Raw genomic sequence first — 20,609 nt, forward strand, 5'->3', positions numbered from 1 at the left:
GTGGCCAGTGATCCAGGCCAGCGGGGGTGCTGACGGATCGTTTAATTTTGGTTTAGGGGAGGGAGGGAGGAAGGAGAGGGGAGGAGGAGGAAGCGAAGGATGTGTATAAGGGGTGAGGAGGTAGGGGAGATTACTGTCTATGTTTGATAATAGATTGAGGAGTAGGGGGGAAGAGGGGAGTAAGGGGAGGAAAGGAGGAAGAAGGTGAAGAGGGGGGGATGAGAAGGAGGAAGTGTGTAAGGGGGGAGGTAAGAGAGGGGAGATGAGTCCCATAAATTGATTATCGCAGTTAAGGATTATTATAAGCCTCTCTCTCTCTCTCTCCCCTCCCCCCCCCCCCCCCCCTCTCTCTCTCTCTCTCTCCCATTGCCTCACAACATGATCTAAATTCTCAATACATAAAAGTTCCTACATTAATTATTATTATTTCTTAGTTATTATTATTATTGTTGTTGTTGTTGTTGTTTATTAGTGTTTATAGATATTTAACTAACATAATTTACGGTCATTCATCTATGTTTATATTACACAGTGTTTAGACCACAATTATCTACGTATGTTTATAAGAGAGCTCAAGAGCCCTCTGGCGGCGCCTCTTAACAACACACGTGATGAAGTTATTTTTGGTTTTGAAGCTTTAAATTGAATCGACAACTTCAGTTTCAGTTTAGGAGACTTGTTTAAACGACTGAATCAATGCCTTTCCGTTTACGATACTTCCTGAAACGGCTGAATCAACGCCTTTCCGTTTTCGATACTTCTCAAACAGCTGAATCCATGCTTTTCCATTCAGCGTCTTGACCCTCCTCCACCCCCCCTCAAGTGCCACTCTACCGCCCCTTTCACGCCTCTACTCCTCACCTGAATGAACATCACCATCCAAGGCAGGTGAGTTTGAATTATGTGAATCTTAAGTGGTGGGTGGGAGTCGGATCATAGGGTGAGGAAGGGGTAGGAGGAGGGAAGGTCAGGTGAGGAGGAGGAGGAAGGAGTAGGAGGAGAGGGGGAAGGTCAGGTGAGGAGAGGAGGCAGGAAGGTGGAGAAAGGGGAGAGAAAGGAACGAGGGTGGAGGGGAAGGGAGGAAGGATGGGAGGGAACATGGAAGAAAGGAGGAGGGTGAGGGAGGTGGAAGAATTGAGAAGGGACGGTAGAAAGAGTGAGGAGGGTAGGAGGGGAGGGGAGGGAGGAAGGAGGTGTTAATAAGGGAGGGTAGGAGGAAGGGAGGGAGGGTGGTAATGAGAACAGCGTCAATAAATACCTCTCACAAAAGCCTTCAGACACGTGTGGGAATGACACCCTGAATACTTAAGACACCAGGCTACACCCAGGACACATACACACTACACCCAGGACACGTACACTACACCCAGGACACGTACTCTACACCCAGGACACGTACACTACACCCAGGACACGTACACTACACCCAGGACACGTACACACACCCAGGACACGTGCCTACACCCAGGACACATGCACCACACCCCGGACACCCAGGTGAAAAAGAAAGAAGTACATCCGCCCTCCTCGGGTCGACAATACAAGATGCCGCCAGGGAGCAAACGGAAGCCAGGGAGACTAACTGTGATGACTCCCTTCCTTCACACCAGCTGTAAGGAGGGAGGGAGAAACGAAGGAAGGAAGCAAGAAGGAAGGTAGAAGGAGTAAAGGAGGGAGAGGAAGGAAAGGAGGAAGGGAGAGGGAGGGAAGGAGGGAGAAACGAAGGAATCAAGGAAAAAGAAGGGAGAGGGAAGAAAGGAAGGAGGGAGAGAAGAAGTGATAGCAGTGGGGATGGAAGGAAGCAAGGATAGAGACGAAAGAGGAGATAGTGCAATGGGGAAGGAAGGAAGGAAAAAGGGAAAGACCTTAGAGAATGGGGTCAAGGTAAAGAGAGAAGAGGAGGAGGAAACAAAGGAATAAAAGGAGGAACAGATGCAGGTGAAGGACAGGAGAAGAAGGAGGAGGAGAAGAAAGAGAAAGTGGAAGAATAAAAGAAGAAATTATTGACCTATTGTGTGTGTGTGTGTGTGTGTGTGTGTGTGTGTGTGTGTGTGTGTGTGTGTGTGTGTGTGTGTGTGCGTGTGTGTGTGAATGATGACGTATAACATGATGTAAAACCAGAGAGAGAGAGAGAGGAACGTTACAGACTCAGGATAAAAAAACTTTGTCAGCAGGTGTGTACGTCTGCCTCTTAGTGGGGGGGGTGCCAACTGTGCCTCACCTCCCCTCACCCTCTCCCCCTCCACCCCCCAGGCTCGCCCTCACCCCACCCCTGACTCATAGGTTACAAAATCAACGGACAAATCCCACATCTTTCCTTAAGCTGATACGTTGTTAGGTTAGATTGAGTTAGGTTTTGGTTAGATAAGGTTGGAAGTTAGGTTAAGGTTGGGATTGGGTTACGAAGACTCGTCGAAGATATGTACACACACACAAACACACACACACACACACACACACACACGAGTATAATACATAGACGGGCAATTATATACAGTAAGCCACAGTGCCACATTACCCGGTGACTCACTGCCTCCACTATGGTGTTCAGAGACATACATACATACATAGAGGAGGGAGAGATACATACATACATACATACATACATACATAATGGTTGCCCTCGTGTAACGAGGATGGCCGGCCCTAGGGCCACCTAGGCGTGAATTTGTTTAAGGTGTAGAAGCTGTCGCTAACACAACAACCACACCCTGAGTTAACGAGCTGCATGACCCAGTGTCAAGGAATAGTCCAAGAAGACCGGACAACTGCACTGGCTAACCATTACCCCGGAACACGATCCGTTAATCGATTAACATCCAGGTTCCCAATTACTGCTGGGTAGACAGAGGCAAATGGGGTAAAGAAACTTGCCCATAGTTTTACCCTGCCTGGGATCGAACCCGGGTCCGCTCACTTGCGAAGAGCATGCTGACTATTACACCACAGGTCTCCATAATATACATACATACATACAGTACATGCATATATACATACATATATACATGCATACATAACATACATACATTCATACATACATACATACATACATACATACATACATACATACACATATATATATATCGACAAATACTGTAGAGAGTGTGTGTGTGTGTGTGTGTGTGTGTGTGTGTGTGTGTGTGTGTGTGTGTGTGTGTGTGTGTGTGTGTGTGTGTGTGTGTGTGGTGTGTGTGTGTGTGTGTGTGTGTGTGTGTGTGTGTGTGTGTGTGTGTGTGTGTGTGTGTGTGTGTGTGTGACCAGCTGGGTGCACTACAGGTCCAGCTGGCGTCTGAGATTTATGAATGAATGGCTCCAGTAGTGAGGGTGACAGCCGTGGGTGAGAGAGCCCCCCACCCGTAAATCCTCCGGGGATTATGTGTGGCAAGTGTGTCGATAATAAGGAGGGTAGGAATAATAATACTGATGATAATAATAATTTAAATAATAATAATAATAATAACCCTACTCAGTGTGTGTGTGTGTGTGTGTGTGTGTGTGTACAGCCACAGGTGCTCAGGCCACGGTCTGTTTACAAACAAACTGAAGAATCGTAAGAACGTAGGAGTGAGAATTTTGTGAATGGACCGGGAGCTTCGTTTCTATGTTCGACCAGTGGCACCTTAGTCGACCAGTGGCACCTTAAGTCGAGCAGTGCCAGGATTAGTGTCAGGGCCGATGACGTATTCTGAGTGGTTTTCTCGGGAACTCAGACCATAAGATAAATTAGTTTGACCCAAGAAACGCCTCACTCGACCTCCCAAAAGTGGCACTTTATCGGAGGACGGCGGCATATATGGCCTCATTTCACTGTTGCTTATATCTGTAAGGCCGTCAGTGTCATCCTCCTGGGAAGTGATCACGCCTCTTCCCGCGCTAAAATGAGACCCCGTTTGTTTACCTTTACTGCTATCCAAACATCAGCTGTTATTCCTCGTCATAATATCACTTTTTGGCGGGAAATGAATACTAGTGAATATTTAGTTACTGCAAATAGATTAACTTGCCTAATACCAGCTAGCAGACGCCAACTAGCAAAAAATCTGGCCTACAAATCTGCTAGTTTTTAAAAATTAGCCCAAAACATGCGCTGAAATTCATCTTCCATCCCGGCATGATATCGTATTTCAAGTAGATAGTGATGCAGCCATAAGGATTAGTTAAAGGATCCTTCCCTCCTTCCTTACCTGCTGACAGTCCCTACCTTCCGGATAAACAGGAAAGGAAGGGAGGAGGAAGGAGAGACGTGACACCATTTGACCTCGTGACATCTTACCACCACCTACCCTTCGTCAATTAGGCCCATTACGTCCTAACAGGCCTCTATTCTTTTGTCCTTATGGATCCCTGAATTAGTTGAGCCTAATCCCAATAGACTCCTGTCCTAATATACCCCTCTCCCAATGGGCCCTGTCTAAATGGGCCCCAATCCACATTGACCCAGTCCGACTAATCCGTAACCTAATTGGGACGTAGACTCCAATCTCACGTTAGCACTGAGGGGCCCATTAGAATTTTGGGGCCCACTTTACAGGCCGTCTCAGGTTTGGGTTAAGTAGACCTAGGTGTCACTTAGGTAAATATTAATCACCCTGACTAACTGAAGCATATCCGGGGATGTGTTGTTGTGGGGACACGACACCCTACTGTTGTTGTTTGTTATTGTTTGTTTGTTTTCTCTCATTGTTTGTTTGTTGTGGACGTTCTTGTTTGGTTTTATTTTTATTTTAAGTAAATTTATGGTCGAAATTGCATGGTGTGTGTGTGTGTGTGTGTGTGTGTGTGTGTGTGTGTGTGTGTGTCATGAGATAGATACACTGGTGACGTTCATACCCATATCATCACCACCTCATATAATGACTGACTGACTGGCTGACTGACTGACGAACTGGCTGACTGGGTGAGTAATTGACTGGCTGATTGAATGACTGATTGTCTAACTAACTAACTAACTAACTGAATAATTGACTGGCTGAGAAGAGTGGCTGAGTTGAGTGACTGAATGATTAGGTGGTTGAGTGACTGACCGAGGTGAGTAGACTGGCTGAGTGGCTGCCTGACTGTTTGAGGTGATACAACTGGTCCTCTTAAGGTATAAATAAAAAAAAACATCCCAACCAGATGAACCACTCCTCCGTTAACTAACAGTGAGGGAGGGGAGGTGAGGAGAGAGAGGGGGTGAGGAGAGGAGGATGAGGAGAGAGGGGGTGAGGGAGAGAAGGGGGTGAGAGAGAGAGGGAGGGGATGAGGGAGAGGGGGAGGGGGTGAGGGACAGAGGGAGGGGGTGAGGGAGAGGGGGAGGGGATGAGAGAGAGAAGGGTAGTGTCACGCCCTCACCCGGCCTCCTGCTAGGGTTTAGGTCACTGGCTTCCGGTGTCTTAGTTTGGGATCACCTGAAAATGAAGCCTTCCACTGTGTTGATTGATTGACTTTATACACTAAGATTTGCCACGTTGATGTTAACCTAATCTAACATCAATTTAATCTAACCTAAGCTAACACTAACTAATCTAATCTAACGAAAACTTAATCTAACCTGATCTAACATTAACCTAGATTAACCTAGCCTAGGTTAATCTGATCTAACCTAACGTAGGAGATATAGATAAAGTTCTTATAATATCCGAGCAGGATAGGACTCGTAGTAATGGATTTAAGTTGGATAAGTTTAGGTTTAGGAGGGAGATAGGAAGGAACTGGTTCACAAATAGGGTGGTGGACGAGTGGAACAAGTTTAGCAACTTTGTAGTAAGTGCTGGAACGCTGGAAAGTTTTAAAAGGAGGCTAGATAGATTCATGGATGATAGAGAGTGGTAGTAACTCTCGACAGGAGCTGCCATGCACAGGCCAACCGGCCTATTGCAGACTCCTTATGTTCTTATGTTCTAAGTTATTCTGATCTAACACAAACCTAATGTAACTTAATCTACTCTAACACTCCCTTAACCTTATGTAACACAAACTTAACACTAAACTAACCTAACGCTAATTTAACCTAACTTAACCAAACCTAACGCTAACCTAATCTAACCCCCTTCCAGTATCCATCTGAACCGTTAAACTAGTGACACCGCATTCATGTACCGGCACAGTGGTGGGCCCCCCCGCTGGCATGACCGGTACAGTGGTCAGTTACAGTGGACTGGGCGGGCGGGCGGGCGGGCGTGTGAGAGCACTGAGGCGTATCGCAGCTTCATACCAGAGGGTGGAGGAGGAGGGGGGGGAGAGAAGGAGGCCTGAGGAATGTTAACTCGGTATTTAGAATCTCTAATTTGTACAGGTATGAATATTGAGCCGCCATCACCTGTGCTTACCTGTATGCGTCAGTTATCATAAACATTATTTCGTTAACCCATTTTTTTTAGTTTGGTGATTTATAAGTAATAACGAATATGTTATTTACTATTTGATTTTTTTTATTGATTTTTTAAAAGTATTAGTTGTTGAGGTAAAATAATCTCTCGTAACGATACTTTGTGAGTCTGTGTACAAGAGTCAGGATTCATCAGTGTACACAACAGGTGAGTGTCAGCTAGTATCGTATCCTCCCGGGGCTGACACTTGACGCTGACAACACTTACTTTTACCTGAGTTTAATCTGCCATCAATCACCACTCCCTTCAACCTCATCAATCACCACCCCTCAACTCCATCAATCACCACCCCTCAACTCCATTAATCACCACCCCCTCAACTCCATCAATCACCACTGCTTCACTTCATCAATCACCTTGTCACTCATCTTTATCTCTCTCTCTCTCTCATTGTTTCTAGTCCTAATGGTCACTGGTTCGATCTCGAGGCAATCACCCACAAGAACATAAGAATGGAGGAAACTGCAGCGTACTGGGCAGTCCCATTTACACCCAACCCCTATCGCTCATATAGCCATCAACCTATCCAGACGTATAACACACACACACACACACACATACACACACACACACACACACACACACACACACACACACACACACACACACACACACACACACACACACACACACACACACACACATCAGGTAGTAGGCATCTAACAAACAGGGAGGTACTACCACCTAGGAAGATATTTTTTTCTTTATTTATTTATGGTGCAATTTATCCCTCCCCCTACCCCTCCCCCCCTCCAATTACTAAGGACCTCACACTACCTCCACTTGACCTCAGGGAAGAGGTCAAGGAGTCTGGTCGGGTCACAGGAGAGAGATTGGGAGGGAAAATGAACCTCCTTGTAAGATTCAGGTAATTTTCTTAATTAGCCTCAAAAGTCATCTCAACAGGATAGGGGTCAAAACAACAATGAATTTGAGTGATAACAACAACAACAACAACAACAACACTAACAACAACAACAACACAAACAACAACAACAACAACAACGACAATCTACACTTAGTTCTTTCATTCCCAAGGCTTAAATCTCTTAATTAAAAAGATAGAAGTAGAGTCATAGGTGAATTTGGCCGCCATGATGCCTCTATCACACCTTCGACCAGATTTGTCACACCCAGACTTGACCTTTGATTTACCTTGGGGGAGGAGAGGTCAACGTTAATGACCTATGGTGATGAAAGAGAGAGAGAGTTTTACTTGCCTATTATTAAGAAATGACAATTCACCTGTGTTAATATTTATTCTCTGAGTTCTGAATAGCGTATAGGTATGTGTGTGTGTGTGTGTGTGTCGATGGTTAACTCTCAACTATCGACCTTAAAGTGTTAAACCATTGCCCTAAATTGGCACAGTCGTTCGTCATTAAAGAATTAAACCATCACCATTAAAAGGTCAAAACCCCAATTTAGTCTAACCATAAGGACTAAGAACCAGTCCAAGCGTGTCCAAGCTCTAATAGACCCCTACCTAATGGGCCCTCACCTTAATGGGGCCCAATTAGAACTGGGATCCAATTAACCCTACCTACTTGGTTAATTTTGTTCAAGATTTGCCCCAAACCACGATTAGGGGCTAGTTTATTGGGCACCCTACCTCCAGTGCTCCCACTACCCTGAAGACCCAAGCGGGCAAGGTCAACATTCCTGACCCCCAATGACCTCCTTGCCTCTTTGATGAGTTTCTTAAGGGGAGGTCAGGTGAGGTTAACCCAGGTAGCTACACTCTCTATCTCTCTCTCTCTCTCTCTCTCTCTCTCTCTCTCTCTCTCTCTCTCTCTCTCTCTCTCCACACTCGGGGGGGAGGCAGTCCTCCACAACTACCACCAACAGAATCTTTAATCAACTGTCGCTTGTCAATCCCCATTCCACACACACACACACACTAAATGAATTAGGTTAATTTTGGTTCACATTTAGGGTAGAAGCTCGTATTAGCTTAGGTTAGCTTTGGATAGATTAGGTTAGGGTTAGGTTTAGTTAGATTAGGTTTAACTTGGGATGGTTAATGTTAAGTTAGGTATACATTATGTCATGTTCTGCTAAGTTAGGATTATCGAGTCCTGTTCTCATACCTGATAACGGGTTGCAATTAGCAGCAGCTCACACCTGAGGTCCAGCAGCAGGTGCGGTGATCTTGAGGGGGGGCGTGGGGGAGGGGCAGGTGAGCAGGTTTGTATATACAGACCGTAAGAGATGTGTCCAGTAGGGATATACTCGTTAAATTAACACCAACTTACCTACAGTGGCTCAGGTGTGGAAGATAAACACATAGCAAGTAACAGTGTAGCTGTGGATTCCCAGGTGTGAGAAGACAGCGATTTACCTGTAGGTTTTCAGGTGTGGAGAGACAATAAACAGAATAGTATCTTACCTGGAGTGTCTGAGGCGCTGTATTTTGGCTTCTGCTTCCTGTAGCTGCGTCTCCTTCAGCAGGGCGGTGTCCCTAGCCTGCCGCAGGTCTTCCCACGCCTCCTGCACCTTCTCCTGGCTCTTCTCCAGGGTGCGACGGGTCTCCGCGATCTCCATGACGAGGGCGTGGTTATCGTAGTGGGCTTTCTCTAGGGCGGAGTGAGCAGCCCGGAGATTGAGCTCCGCCCCTCGTAAGTCAGCCTCCCTCTCCTGTAGCTGACTTACTGTTTGCTGGAGGTCTGCCTGCATCGCCTCCTGCTGCTCCCGTGCCTCCTGTAGGGCCTCGTAGGTAGCTTGTAGCTCGGCCTCCATGGAGCAGTCCCCTGATATGAACGCCGTGTTGAGTGGATCTTCTGTAGAATTTGGATTCTCGGGATGGTGTGTCGTGGAGGAGGGCCGCTGGGAGGGTGGGGGTGCGGGTGAGGGTGAGGGTGGGCGGGACGGTGTAGGAGTAGCGTCCGGGTCTGTGGAGGTGCTCAGGGCGGCAGGACGGTCTAGTTCTGTCAGCTGTCGCACCAGGTTGTCGATGGTGTCCTCTTCATCAGTGAGCGACAGGTCATGTTGAGAGGCTCTCGGGTTAGGTGTTACGTCTCCTCTCTCGATCCTTACGTGTAGCGCCAAGTTCTCGGCGTCAGAGCTCTGGAGGGCGATACGCATGTCCTCAATAACCTCCCGCAAGCATTGCAGCTCCTGTTCCTGCAGGAGAACCTGCCGTTGGAGATAAGATACCTCAACGTCCAGGGGCTGAGGTGAGATGTTGGAGTTACGGTCGACGTGTGTCACCTGTTGACACTTGCAGCAGACGACTCCCGTCGTTGTACAGTCGTCCAACAGCCGTGTCCCTTCCTTATCGTTGAGCTTGGCGTTGACCTCCGCCAGGCTCCGTGAGATGTTTTCCAACACATCGTAGCGACGCTGGACGTTGACCACTGACGTCACCAGGCGTTGATTATTAGGCCGCCGGAGGCCCAGTGGGAGGACGCTCTCAGCCTTGGCGGCCCGGATGAACCTCGCACATAATTTGTCGTTGAAGTCACTAAATGTAAGGTGTAAAGGGCACTTACTGTACTGGTTTATATCTGCCAGCGAGCCGTCCAGAGATCCATGAAGTGTCAGGTTTGATCCTAAACATCGACATCTCTCTACTTCCTCCTCCTCTTCCTCCTTCATGGCCTCCGTCAGTCTCAGGACCTGACACAGAGCCTCAAGGTCCTCAGCATTCACTCTGCTCGTCCCTGAAGGATCCAGGTGCCGGAACACCTCCTCAATATACTGATCAATGCCCAGAGCCAACACCACAACTTCGTTTCTTGGAGAGTCAGGCATCTGTAAGTTATAACTCAGGGCAGCCTTCAGCCACAGTCCTCGACCCAGCATCGCTGGTCCTCCGCTGAAGCTCGTTGGACAGTCGGAAGTTTCTTTACTGTTCCTGTAAATGTCTTTTAAGTACCTGACGCAAGTTTCTTTTTCCAGTGTTTCTTCCTCACCACAGACCTCCAGGGAGTCACTGCCGTCCCCTCTGTCCCTCACCACGCCCCGAGGTTGTCCCCCTGACCCACTCTCTGGCAACGACACACAGCTGCTCTCACTGCCTACCACCACGTTGTCGGAATTACAAACGAAGCTATTTATGACACTGTTATTTGCATGGTCCTTCACACCATCACTAGTTTTGGCACAAGGCTCACCGCCATCGCCTACAGCACCGTTACCGTCACTACACACCGTTGTTCCGTTACACAGCCGCGGTTCTGTGTATTCACCACAGTCACTACCAGATTCATCCTCGTTCGTAGTTGTCCCATTCTTATTATCCGACTGTGCTCGCGAACGCTCACTGTCCCCACACCGCCCCGTCCCCACGTCCTGCTGGGCTGCCAGGGTGATGTGACCATAGGTCTCCGAACTGTGTAAACTGAGTCTCTCCGCCTGGGACTGTGAACACCACCCTGCTCTCTCGTTCTCCAGGGCGTCTCTCCCCTTCGCCTTCTTTTGACTCTCTGAGATGTCTTTATGAGACTTAGACCTCCTCCAGCCTAGGAAGGGCGACCTGGGACACCTGCGATGTTTGGTGGTGGTGTTGTTACTGCTGCTGCTGCTACTGTTACGTGTGGGTGGGTGGGTGGCGCGGCTGCCTGGGGCTTGGTCGGGCGCCTCATCCTCCCTGACGGTGCGGGAACGGGAATGCTTTTCAGAGCAAGACTTGGACCTGAAGACCTTCCGTACACCCGCTACCAGCCCACGCGCCCCTCCCCCGCCGCCCACACCTGTTGACCGCCCGCGCTCCATACCTGCAGCACACCTGTGGGGGAGAGGGAGAAAATAAAACCTTAGATATACCGTATGTGGGGTGTAACATTCTGTAGCTATATTATCGTAATAAAAATGTGACTAATAGAGAGTTTATCATAATCAGTAGTAGCAGCCTCTCTCTCTCTCTCTCTCTCTCTCTCTCTCTCTCTCTCTCTCTCTCTCTCTCTCTCTCTCTCTCTCTCTCAGTTGCGGTAAATATAGAAGTTCGATTGAAAAGGATTGGTGAAAAATAACGTTACATTCCCTCCTTCACCATCCTGCCTTCCATCCTTCACTAGGATACCTTTTTGGGCGGAACAGAGAGAGAGAGAGAGAGAGATGACTTGACGGGTGTCTACACTAGAAACGGGGCCGTATTTACCTGTAGGGGGGTCTGAGAGTACCTACCAGCTCCGTAATTACGTCTCTCTCTCTATCTCGCTCTCTCTCTCTCTCAGACACGAGGTTGGGGGAGGGGGGCAGCTCCACCCACCACCCAGTCCACAAGACCAGGTAGTGGAGGTCTCGTCTTCAACCCCAGAGACACGAGACACAGGGGTTGGTGGTGGTGGGAGGCTGTAAAACTGTCGGAAGTGTCCATGTGGTGAATGAGAGAGAGAGAGAGAGAGATTAGGGGCAGGTGAGAGATAGATTACAGATAAAAAGAAAGAAACAGAGACAGACAGAAATGACTCCACTTTATATATACAGTACAATAACATTACTAATGCCCATTGTGAGTAAAAAAAATATTTAGTAAAGCTTTCGGTAACACATCAGAGACTTAAACACACACACACACACACACACACACACACACACACACACACACACACACACACACACACACACACATAAACACACACACACACACACATACAAACACACACACACACACACACACACAAACACACAAATACACACACACACACATACAAACACACACACACAAACACACACACACACACACACACACTCGCACTCACATACACACATACAAACACACACACACAAACACACAAACACACACATAAACACACACACACATAAACACACACACACACACACATACAAACACACACATAAGCACACACACACACACTCACTCGACCTTGACTCAACTAGTGACCATACAGTTCTCTCCTTTATCTCACCTGAAAAGCAGAGAGTCAGATAAGGGAGAGATAACACCTTCACCTCTGCCCTGACCCCTAGGAGGAGCCGCTTCCCCATGTCCGGTTATGGTAGAGCTTAGTTAAGTGATTTGGATGCCATTTTGTTAGACTTCTTTATAGTGTCGCCCATTTTGTTAGACTTCTTTATTGTATCGGCCATTTTGACGGCTATCTTTATTGTATCGGCCATTTTGACGGCTATCTTTATTGTATATGGTTGCACATTATTTGTATACTTGCATTGTCTATGTACAATGACGGTATAAAAATTGTGTATTTAGACAGAACAGGTATAGAAGCAATTAACCTACACAGTACAGGTATACAAACAATAAACATAGACAGTACAGGTGTATCCCCCCCCCTTCAAAAAAAATTGTAAGCCTCGCCTCCACTGGGAAATACAACAGCGACTGATCTAACAAAGTGACATGAAAAGAAGTGAATTAATCGACTCTTGAGGTAGACATGAATCCATTTTTTGTGTCTAATTATCCTTTATTCTTCAGACGTAAGGACTAATGCTATGTGGTTGTGAGTGGTGGTGGTGGTGTGTTACTGGGTGATGGTGTGTGGTTGCTTGCTCATGGTGTGTGTGGTTGCTTGCTCATGGTGTGTGTGGTTGCTTGCTCATGGTGTGTGGTTGCTTGCTCATGGTGTGTGTGGTTGCTTGCTCATGGTGTGTGTGGTTGCTTGCTCATGGTGTGTGGTTGCTTGCTCATGGTGTGTGGTTGCTTGCTCATGGTGTGTGGTTGCTTGCTCATGGTGTGTGGTTGCTTGCTCCGTTGTGTGTGTGGTTGCTGCTCATGTGTGTGGTTGCTTGCTCATGGTGTGTGTGGTTGCTTGCTCATGGTGTGTGTGTGGTTGCTTGCTCATGTGTGTGTTTGCTTGCTCATGGTGTGTGTGGTTGCCTTTCATGGTGTGTGGTTGCTTGCTCATGGTGTGTGGTTGCTTGCTCATGGTGTGTGGTTGCTTGCTCATGGTGTGTGGTTGCTTGCTCTGGGTGTGTGTTGCTTGCTCATGGTGTGTGGTTGCCTCATGGTGTGTGTGTTGCTTGCTCATGTGTGTGTGTGGTTGCTTGCTCATGGTGTGTGGTTGCTTGCTCATGGTGTGTGTGGTTGCTTGCTCATTGTGTGTGTGTGGTTGCTTGCTCATGGTGTGTGTTTGCTTGCTCATGGTGTGTGTGGTTGCTTGCTCATGGTGTGTGTGTGTTGCTTGCTCATGGTGTGTTGCTTGCTCATGGTGTGTTGTTTGCTTGCTATGGTGTGTGGTTGCTTGCTCGCAGGTGTGTGGTTGCTTGCTCATGGTGTGTGTGGTTTGCTTGCTCATGGTGTGTGTGTGGTTGCTTGCTCTATGGTGTGTGGTTGCTTGCTCATGGTGTGTGTGGTTGCTTGCTCATGGTGTGTGTGGTTGCTTGCTCATGGTGTGTGGTTGCTTGCTCATGGTGTGTGTGTGGTTGCTTGCTCATGGTGTGTGGTTGCTCTCATGGTGTGTGGTTGCTTGCTCATGGTGTGTGTGTGGTTGCTTGCTCATGGTGTGTGGTTGCTTGCTCATGGTGTGTGGTTGCTTACTCATGGTGTGTGTGTGGTTGCTTGCTCATGGTGTGTGGTTGCTTGCTCATGGTGTGTGTGGTTGCTTGCTCATGGTGTGTGGTTGCTTGCTCGTGTGTGTTGCTTGCTCATGGTGTGTGGTTGCTTGCTCATGGTGTGTGGTTGCTTGCTCATGGTGTGTGTGGTTGCTTGCTCATGGGTGTGTGGTTGCTTGCTCATGGTGTGTGGTTGCTTGCTCATGGTGTGTGTGTGGTTGCTTGCTCCATGGTGTGTGGTTGCTTGCTCATGGTGTGTGGTGCTTGCTCATGGTGTGTGTGTGGTTGCTTGCTCATGGTGTGGTTGCTTGCTCATGGTGTGTGTGGTTGCTTGCTCATGGTGTGTGTGTGTTGCTTGCTCATGGTGTGTGGTTGCTTGCTCATGGTGTGTGTGGTTGCTTGCTCATGGTGTGTGTGTGGTTGCTTGCTCATGGTGTGTGTTCTTGCTCATGGTGTGTGTGGTTGCTTGCTCATGGTGTGTGTGGTGGTCTTGCTCATGGTGTGTGGTTGCTTGCTCCTTGGTGTGTGTGGTTGCTTGCTCATGGTGTGTGTGGTTGCTTGCTCATGGTGTGTGGTTGCTTGCTCATGGTGTGTGTGGTTGCTTGCTCATGGTGTGTGGTTGCTTGCTCATGGTGTGTGTGGTTGCTTGCTCATGGTGGTGTGGTTGCTTGCTCATGGTGTGTGGTTGCTTGCTCATGGTGTGTGTGTGGTTGCTTGCTCATGGTGTGTGTTGCTTGCTCATGGTGTGTGTGTGGTTGCTTGCTCATGGTGTGTGGTTGCTTGCTCATGGTGTGTGGTTGAGGCTGAATGGAGTCTCGTGTCCTGGTCTGTTAAGTCGTGCATAAATTACGTCGTCTCCTTCACAATACTAAGTCTATTTGTCGCCTCCACACTACTGTCTGTGAGGCTGGGTGGGGAGGTGGTGGGTGTGTTGGGTAAGGCAAGGGGGTGTTTGTAAGGCTGGACGGGTGGGGAGGACTGTAAGGCAGGGTGAGGGGGAGGATGTCCACCTTTCTTCATGACCACCCTCCATTTCTTACTGGATCCAACCTCCTCCTCCCCCCACCGGTTAAACCCCTCTACCCATGACCCACCCCCCACAGGCATACCTAACCCCCCCACTCTACATGACCCCTCCTCTCTCACACCCACCCAAGTGTTCGAACACCAGGGTTAAAATTTTCAACTTATATCCCGAAAATTTTTCCTCCTAACTTTGGAGAGAAAAAATACATAATCTTGGGTAGAGATCCATGTACGTGTTGTAAATTAAGTGGATTAGTTTCAATAGATAGTAATTAATCTTAAGACACGATCCATCAAGAATCCAGCTTCGTACCGCGACTCAAGTGAAGCAGTCTACACACACACACACATTCTCACAGCTCCAGTTACGAGGAAATTCTAGCACAGGAAACCTTACTATAGGTATTCCTAGGAGGGCGTATTACCTGGGTACTGTAACGACAACCAACCCCTGTGTCCTGCCTACCTGCCGCCCAGCTGGAGTACCTCACACGCCAGGTTTCCTCCACACCACACCTGCATGGTCACGTCTTGCTCTCATGAAGGTTTTTGTTATATAAATGGACATCTTGGACAATGACTTGGTTCTCTTTTTGTCTTTCTCTCTCTCCTTATATCTGTCTGCCTGTTTCTCTGTCTCTCTCTCTTTCTCTCCTTTGCATGACTTGAATTAATGAGTTTCCTTGAGTACAATTCATTCCACAAGAATATTTTCCGGGTGTGGGCCCTGATTATCAAACATCGGTACATTGACTTCTCTCTCTCTCAACCGTGACTAAAAGCAGCTACGCGTTTAGTTATGATTTCAACCCTCAAGTGTAATTTTAGTCTTTGTATCGGAAAGTAAGCGATCTAAAGGTGTATACATCCTCACTTAAGTTCATTGAGGAATTGTCTTTACGTCATTTCAAATATTATTGGTGTTTGGTAATGCAATCCCTCGGTGAATATATTTTAAACAATAATATTTCGTCTTATTTTTTGTTTCGCTCTTTAAGATAACCAATATAAACTCCCTGTCACTTATAGAGAGTTTAAACTTACGTATACGATCCTTAAGGCATCTGATCCAACACTGCTAAAACAATTGCCTGGGTAACATAATACAGTACCATCCTTGACGCCTCCACACACACACACCTCACCACCAGCCAGCGTCCGGGAGAAGATGTCACTGAATTTATTAAAAAGACAAAAACACAAAAACAAATGAGCATCAACATTAGTACTTATGTGGGTGTAAAATCCGCTTACGATAATTTCTGGGTTTTTTATTGTAATCTTGTGTATGAACCGACTGTTTTAAAGAGAGAATAAAGAATAGGAAGAGAAAAGAGGGAGAAAAGGAGACAGAGGAGGTAATTAAGGAGAGAGGATAGGTAGAAAAAGACTGGAAGAATAGAGACTAGAGAGAGAGAGAGAGAGAGAGAGAGACAAACACAGGTGATGACGTGAGGTTTATTATTCAGCAGGAATGTCTTCAGGCGGGAGAGAGAGAGAGGGAGGGGGAGGGGGAAGAGAGGGAGGAAGAGAAGGGAGTGGGGGGGAGGGGGATGTGAGTCACGTGTCACATCCACCCACTCAGTTAAGTGTGAAAACATGTACAAGATGTCATAAGTACGTCTACACAGTTTAAGTAGAAACCGCCTTACTGCTCATACACTATTAATGCTTTAGTAGATAAGTTTAAGTAGAAACCACCTTAATTAGAGAACGCCATGTTAGTATTACTGTCTGTTAGTATGTTTATCAGCAGGTATAAGTAGAAACCGTCTTTATTTGAGAACGTACGCCATTCAAAAATCATCTTCATTTGAGAACGTGAGCCATGTAGAAACCGTTTTTATTTGAGAACGTGAGTCATGTAGAAACCGTCTTCCTTGAACGTAAGCCATTTAGAAACCATCTCTCACTACAGCTACACCAACAGGCACAAGTAGAAACCGCGTTAGTAATACGAGAGAGCAATCCCTCAGATCAGTCCTGCCGTTCACTAACACACAACTTCCACGAACTCAGTAATTCCTCCACGGGCCAACCACGGTGTCAGAGCCTTGTCCATCAACCCGGTCTTAGTGCAGTGTGTTTGTGATTGTATTTTCACCAAGAATTTACAAAGGTGATACCATAAACAGATCACGTGAAGATTAGACGCCCTTGTTTATTTGACCGCAAGATTAGACACCCTTGTTTATTTCACCGCAAGATTACACACCCTTGTTTATTTCACCGCAAGATTACACACCCTTTGTTTATTTCACCGCAAGATTACACACCCTTGTTTATTTCACCGCTTTTACACCCTTGCTTATTTCACCGCAAGATTACACACCCTTTGTTTATTTATTGTGCAGATTAGACACCCTTGTTTATTTCACCGCAAGGTCTTATTAAGGGAGATGGTCTACTGACCCCCTTGTGTACGGGGTCACCTCTGTGCTGAATAAAATCGTCTGGTGGTGTCAAAAGTGGCATCCCCGCAGTGAAGGCGTTAAGGGGGGGGTATTGTGTGAGTCAATACCTGTAGGAAAATTAAATCACTACCAGTTTATTGTGTGAGTCAGTACCTTGAGAAACATTAATATATTAAACTGGGGGTTTTGTCCTAATTTATGCTTTAAATGGGGAGGTTTTGTCCGGGGGGGGGATTGATTTTGTCCGACACTCAACCATATCACTAAGCCGCTTGTCGTAAAAATCCAACTAGTTCACTAATACCTAGACGACAGGAAGAGGCCAACTAGTCCTGTCTGAAAGTGTGTGATACGTGATACCAGACACACTCTACCGTCGCCTTGGAGTTAACACGTAAATTCCAAGGTGTACTGAACCACCTGAGTCTAGTTGGCCACACTGTCAGGACACACCCCGGACCCTAGACCATCACAAAATAAGCAAAAAACACCATGTTAATCCCTCAAGGGCATGTCAGGTCATGTAGGGTCATATCAGGTCATGTAGGGTCGTGAATAATTACACACCTGAATTACCTTTGTTTCCTCATGTGGTTAAAGGAAATAACAGTATTATATCCAATCAAATTTAACCCAAAGGTCAAGTCCATGATAATACTGTAGGTTTTTTTTTTCCTCGGCCACGAAGCTTCTGGTTACTGAAGGTGTTGCCTCAGGTATATACGTGCAGGGTGGTCCAGTGTGTAGGAGCTCACTCTCCCTTTAGTCCTCAACACCGCAGTTATAAAAGTAGAATAGAATGGATAGAGAAATAGATTGATATATGGATAGACAGATATATAAATTGATAAGGTGGATATATAGATAGATAGATAGGTGGATAAATGGTACATAGACAGTGCAGGTATCCATAGAAAGCTCATTAGCAGTGTCTCTCACCCCAGTAGGAGAGGAAATAACGAGGCTGTGAGAACCCATCTTTGTGTCGTAGCTAAACGAAACCATAAAGGATTTTTTTTTAAATCTCTAGTTAGGGGGAAAAGTTTAACTTGACCTTTGAGAATATATATTAATATCGGCATTCAGTCTATTCAGTAAGTTACCACATCAGTAATCAGTAGCTCGTGTTGATTTTATAACCTTTGTGTCGTAACCTGTATCGAGCGGTTAGATTTTTATTTCCGGATCATCTGCAGATTTGTTCCACCCCCCCCAGCTTACTTCACCTTAAGATAAACCACCCTACCCTAACCTAACCTAACCTACCCTACCCTACCCTACCCTACCCTACCCTGACCTACCCTAACCTAACCTACCCTACCCTAACCTATTCTTCCCCCGGTAGCGTTAAGGTGTTTAGTTATAAGGTCAAATAATCTGGGGGGGGGGAGAGCTAATCATCAGGTAACAATTATTTAGTGAAGTATTAAAACACGACTTTCTGAAGATCTGGCTCCATGATCTCCAGAGGTAAGGAAGGTAGGCACACTTTCTACTGAACCTGATTTTCCAGTGACTTGTCATGGCCGAGTAATGTAGCAATTACTGCAATGTTGACGTACACACGCACACACACACACAGGGGATATGGTCAGGTCCCAGTGCTCTCTCTCTCTCTCTCTCTCTCTCTCTCTCACTCTCTCTCCTCAGTAACTCCCTCTCAGTTTATTACCTTGTATTTCTGTCAATTAATTATTTACCTTCTAATAATATATACATATACTGTACATACATATATACGGTATACATACAGTGTATATATATTTCTCCATAAGCATTAGTTACTGTCAGGGGTACATATCATCAGTTTTTAGTATATATATATATACCGTGTATAACATTTTCATTTTAAGACACGGAAAACACTGCACCACGAAGCTCTCACAAGAACAAGCACGTCCAGTTTGTAAGCAGTGAGTCATCAGCATTGTACTGTAAAATTTCCTAAATGGCAAGAGGTAGAATTGAACTTTTACAAAATAATAGTTATAATAAATACTTACCCATATAAACTTAAAATAAAAATCCAGGTTCACATTGGAGACACGGCTATTACAGTACCAATATCACTTCTATATCAAAAATAAATATCCGTAATAATAATAAGCGCAGGATATTTTTTTACGCGGTGTGTGTTAGTTACGGTCTTTCACAGCTTATGTCAGTCCATCATGCCCGCGAGACAGGGTACGCTCCTCGCTCGCTCACTGCCACGTGTGTACTGACACTGAGCTTCTCACTCCTCACGTTCTTAGTTCTCTCCGACTCTCTCGTCTCTCGGGAAGCTGAACCTCGGTGGGCAAGATCTGGGCGGTCCACTCCAGGTGCCAGTTTTTGTTTTTCTAACTTATTTACTGTCATTCATTGGAATTCAGCTTTCATTCATTTTCCTGATGCATTCTTCATGTGTTTTTTAAATGAATGTAGAGTACTGTCGTTTTCATAAATTGTGAAAATCTTTATATTTTCTCTCGATTCGTCAGTGGTTATTTTATTTCGGATTTAATAGTAAAGTTTCATGCACTAACACCAGCTTTACGGCACTGAAAAGATATACAATAACTCTTTGTAGTTCCGCTTTACTAGTGACCAGTCTTGCTCACGGTGATCAGTGATGTGCGTATCCAAAATCCCATATACAGTACATATTGGTAAAGTCCATGCACCCCCCCCCCTCGCCATAAGATAGTTCGATTTTCTTATCCAATGAGTTTCCGTGAATTGTAAACGTCATTTTAGCCGCCACTTTTGTACCGTAGCTTAAACACAACGAGTCAAAGAGGAAAAGGAGCGAGTTTGTCCGGTTTGAATGGTAAAGGATTCGTGTTCATTATTTAGTTTGGCCCAAATATTTGCTATGAATCTAAATGAAAAATTACTATATTTTTTTAATATTCATTTCCTGGATAATGAAATAAATAATAGTGCCCAAACACCACACCCAGCCCACAGTACCCCAACACCACACCCAGCCCACAGTACCCCAACACCACACCCAGCCCACAGTACCACCCCACCCACACCCTGCAGCCCACAGTACTAACTACACCCCAACACCACACCCAGCCCACAGTACCCAATACCACACCCATCCACAGTGCCCCAACACCACACCCAGCCCACAGTTACAACACCACACCCAGCCTACACACCCCAACACCACACCCAGCCCCACACACCCAGCCTACAGTAGTGCCCCAACACCACACCCAGCCCACAGTACCCCACACCACACCCAGCCCACACCACCCCAACACCACACCCAGCCCACAGTACCCAACACCACACCCAGCCCACAGTACACCACACCCAGCCCACA

General features: G+C 46.4%; 1 protein-coding gene across 1 annotated transcript; it reads right to left on the reverse strand.

Annotated features, from left to right (window-relative positions):
- Positions 1-8,263: 8,263 nt before the first annotated feature.
- Positions 8,264-19,550, reverse strand: LOC121859427. Its single transcript, XM_042356226.1, has 2 exons — positions 19,294-19,550; positions 8,264-11,100 (listed from the first exon to the last, which is right to left on the reverse strand). The coding sequence occupies exon 2, from the start codon at positions 11,085-11,087 to the stop codon at positions 8,757-8,759; it is 2,331 nt and encodes a 776-aa protein (XP_042212160.1). The 5' UTR covers positions 11,088-11,100; positions 19,294-19,550; the 3' UTR covers positions 8,264-8,756.
- Between the last annotated feature and the right edge of the window lie 1,059 nt (positions 19,551-20,609).

Source organism: Homarus americanus, unplaced genomic scaffold (assembly GCF_018991925.1).
Source record: "Homarus americanus isolate GMGI-L3 unplaced genomic scaffold, GMGI_Hamer_2.0 scaffold7626, whole genome shotgun sequence".
Taxonomy (NCBI): Eukaryota; Metazoa; Arthropoda; class Malacostraca; order Decapoda; family Nephropidae; genus Homarus; species Homarus americanus.

Bases quoted from the DNA above. Each gene is read 5' to 3' on its own strand.
- LOC121859427 (XM_042356226.1), bottom strand. From the start codon at position 11,087: ATGGAGCGCGGGCGGTCAACAGGTGTGGGCGGCGGGGGAGGGGCGCGT.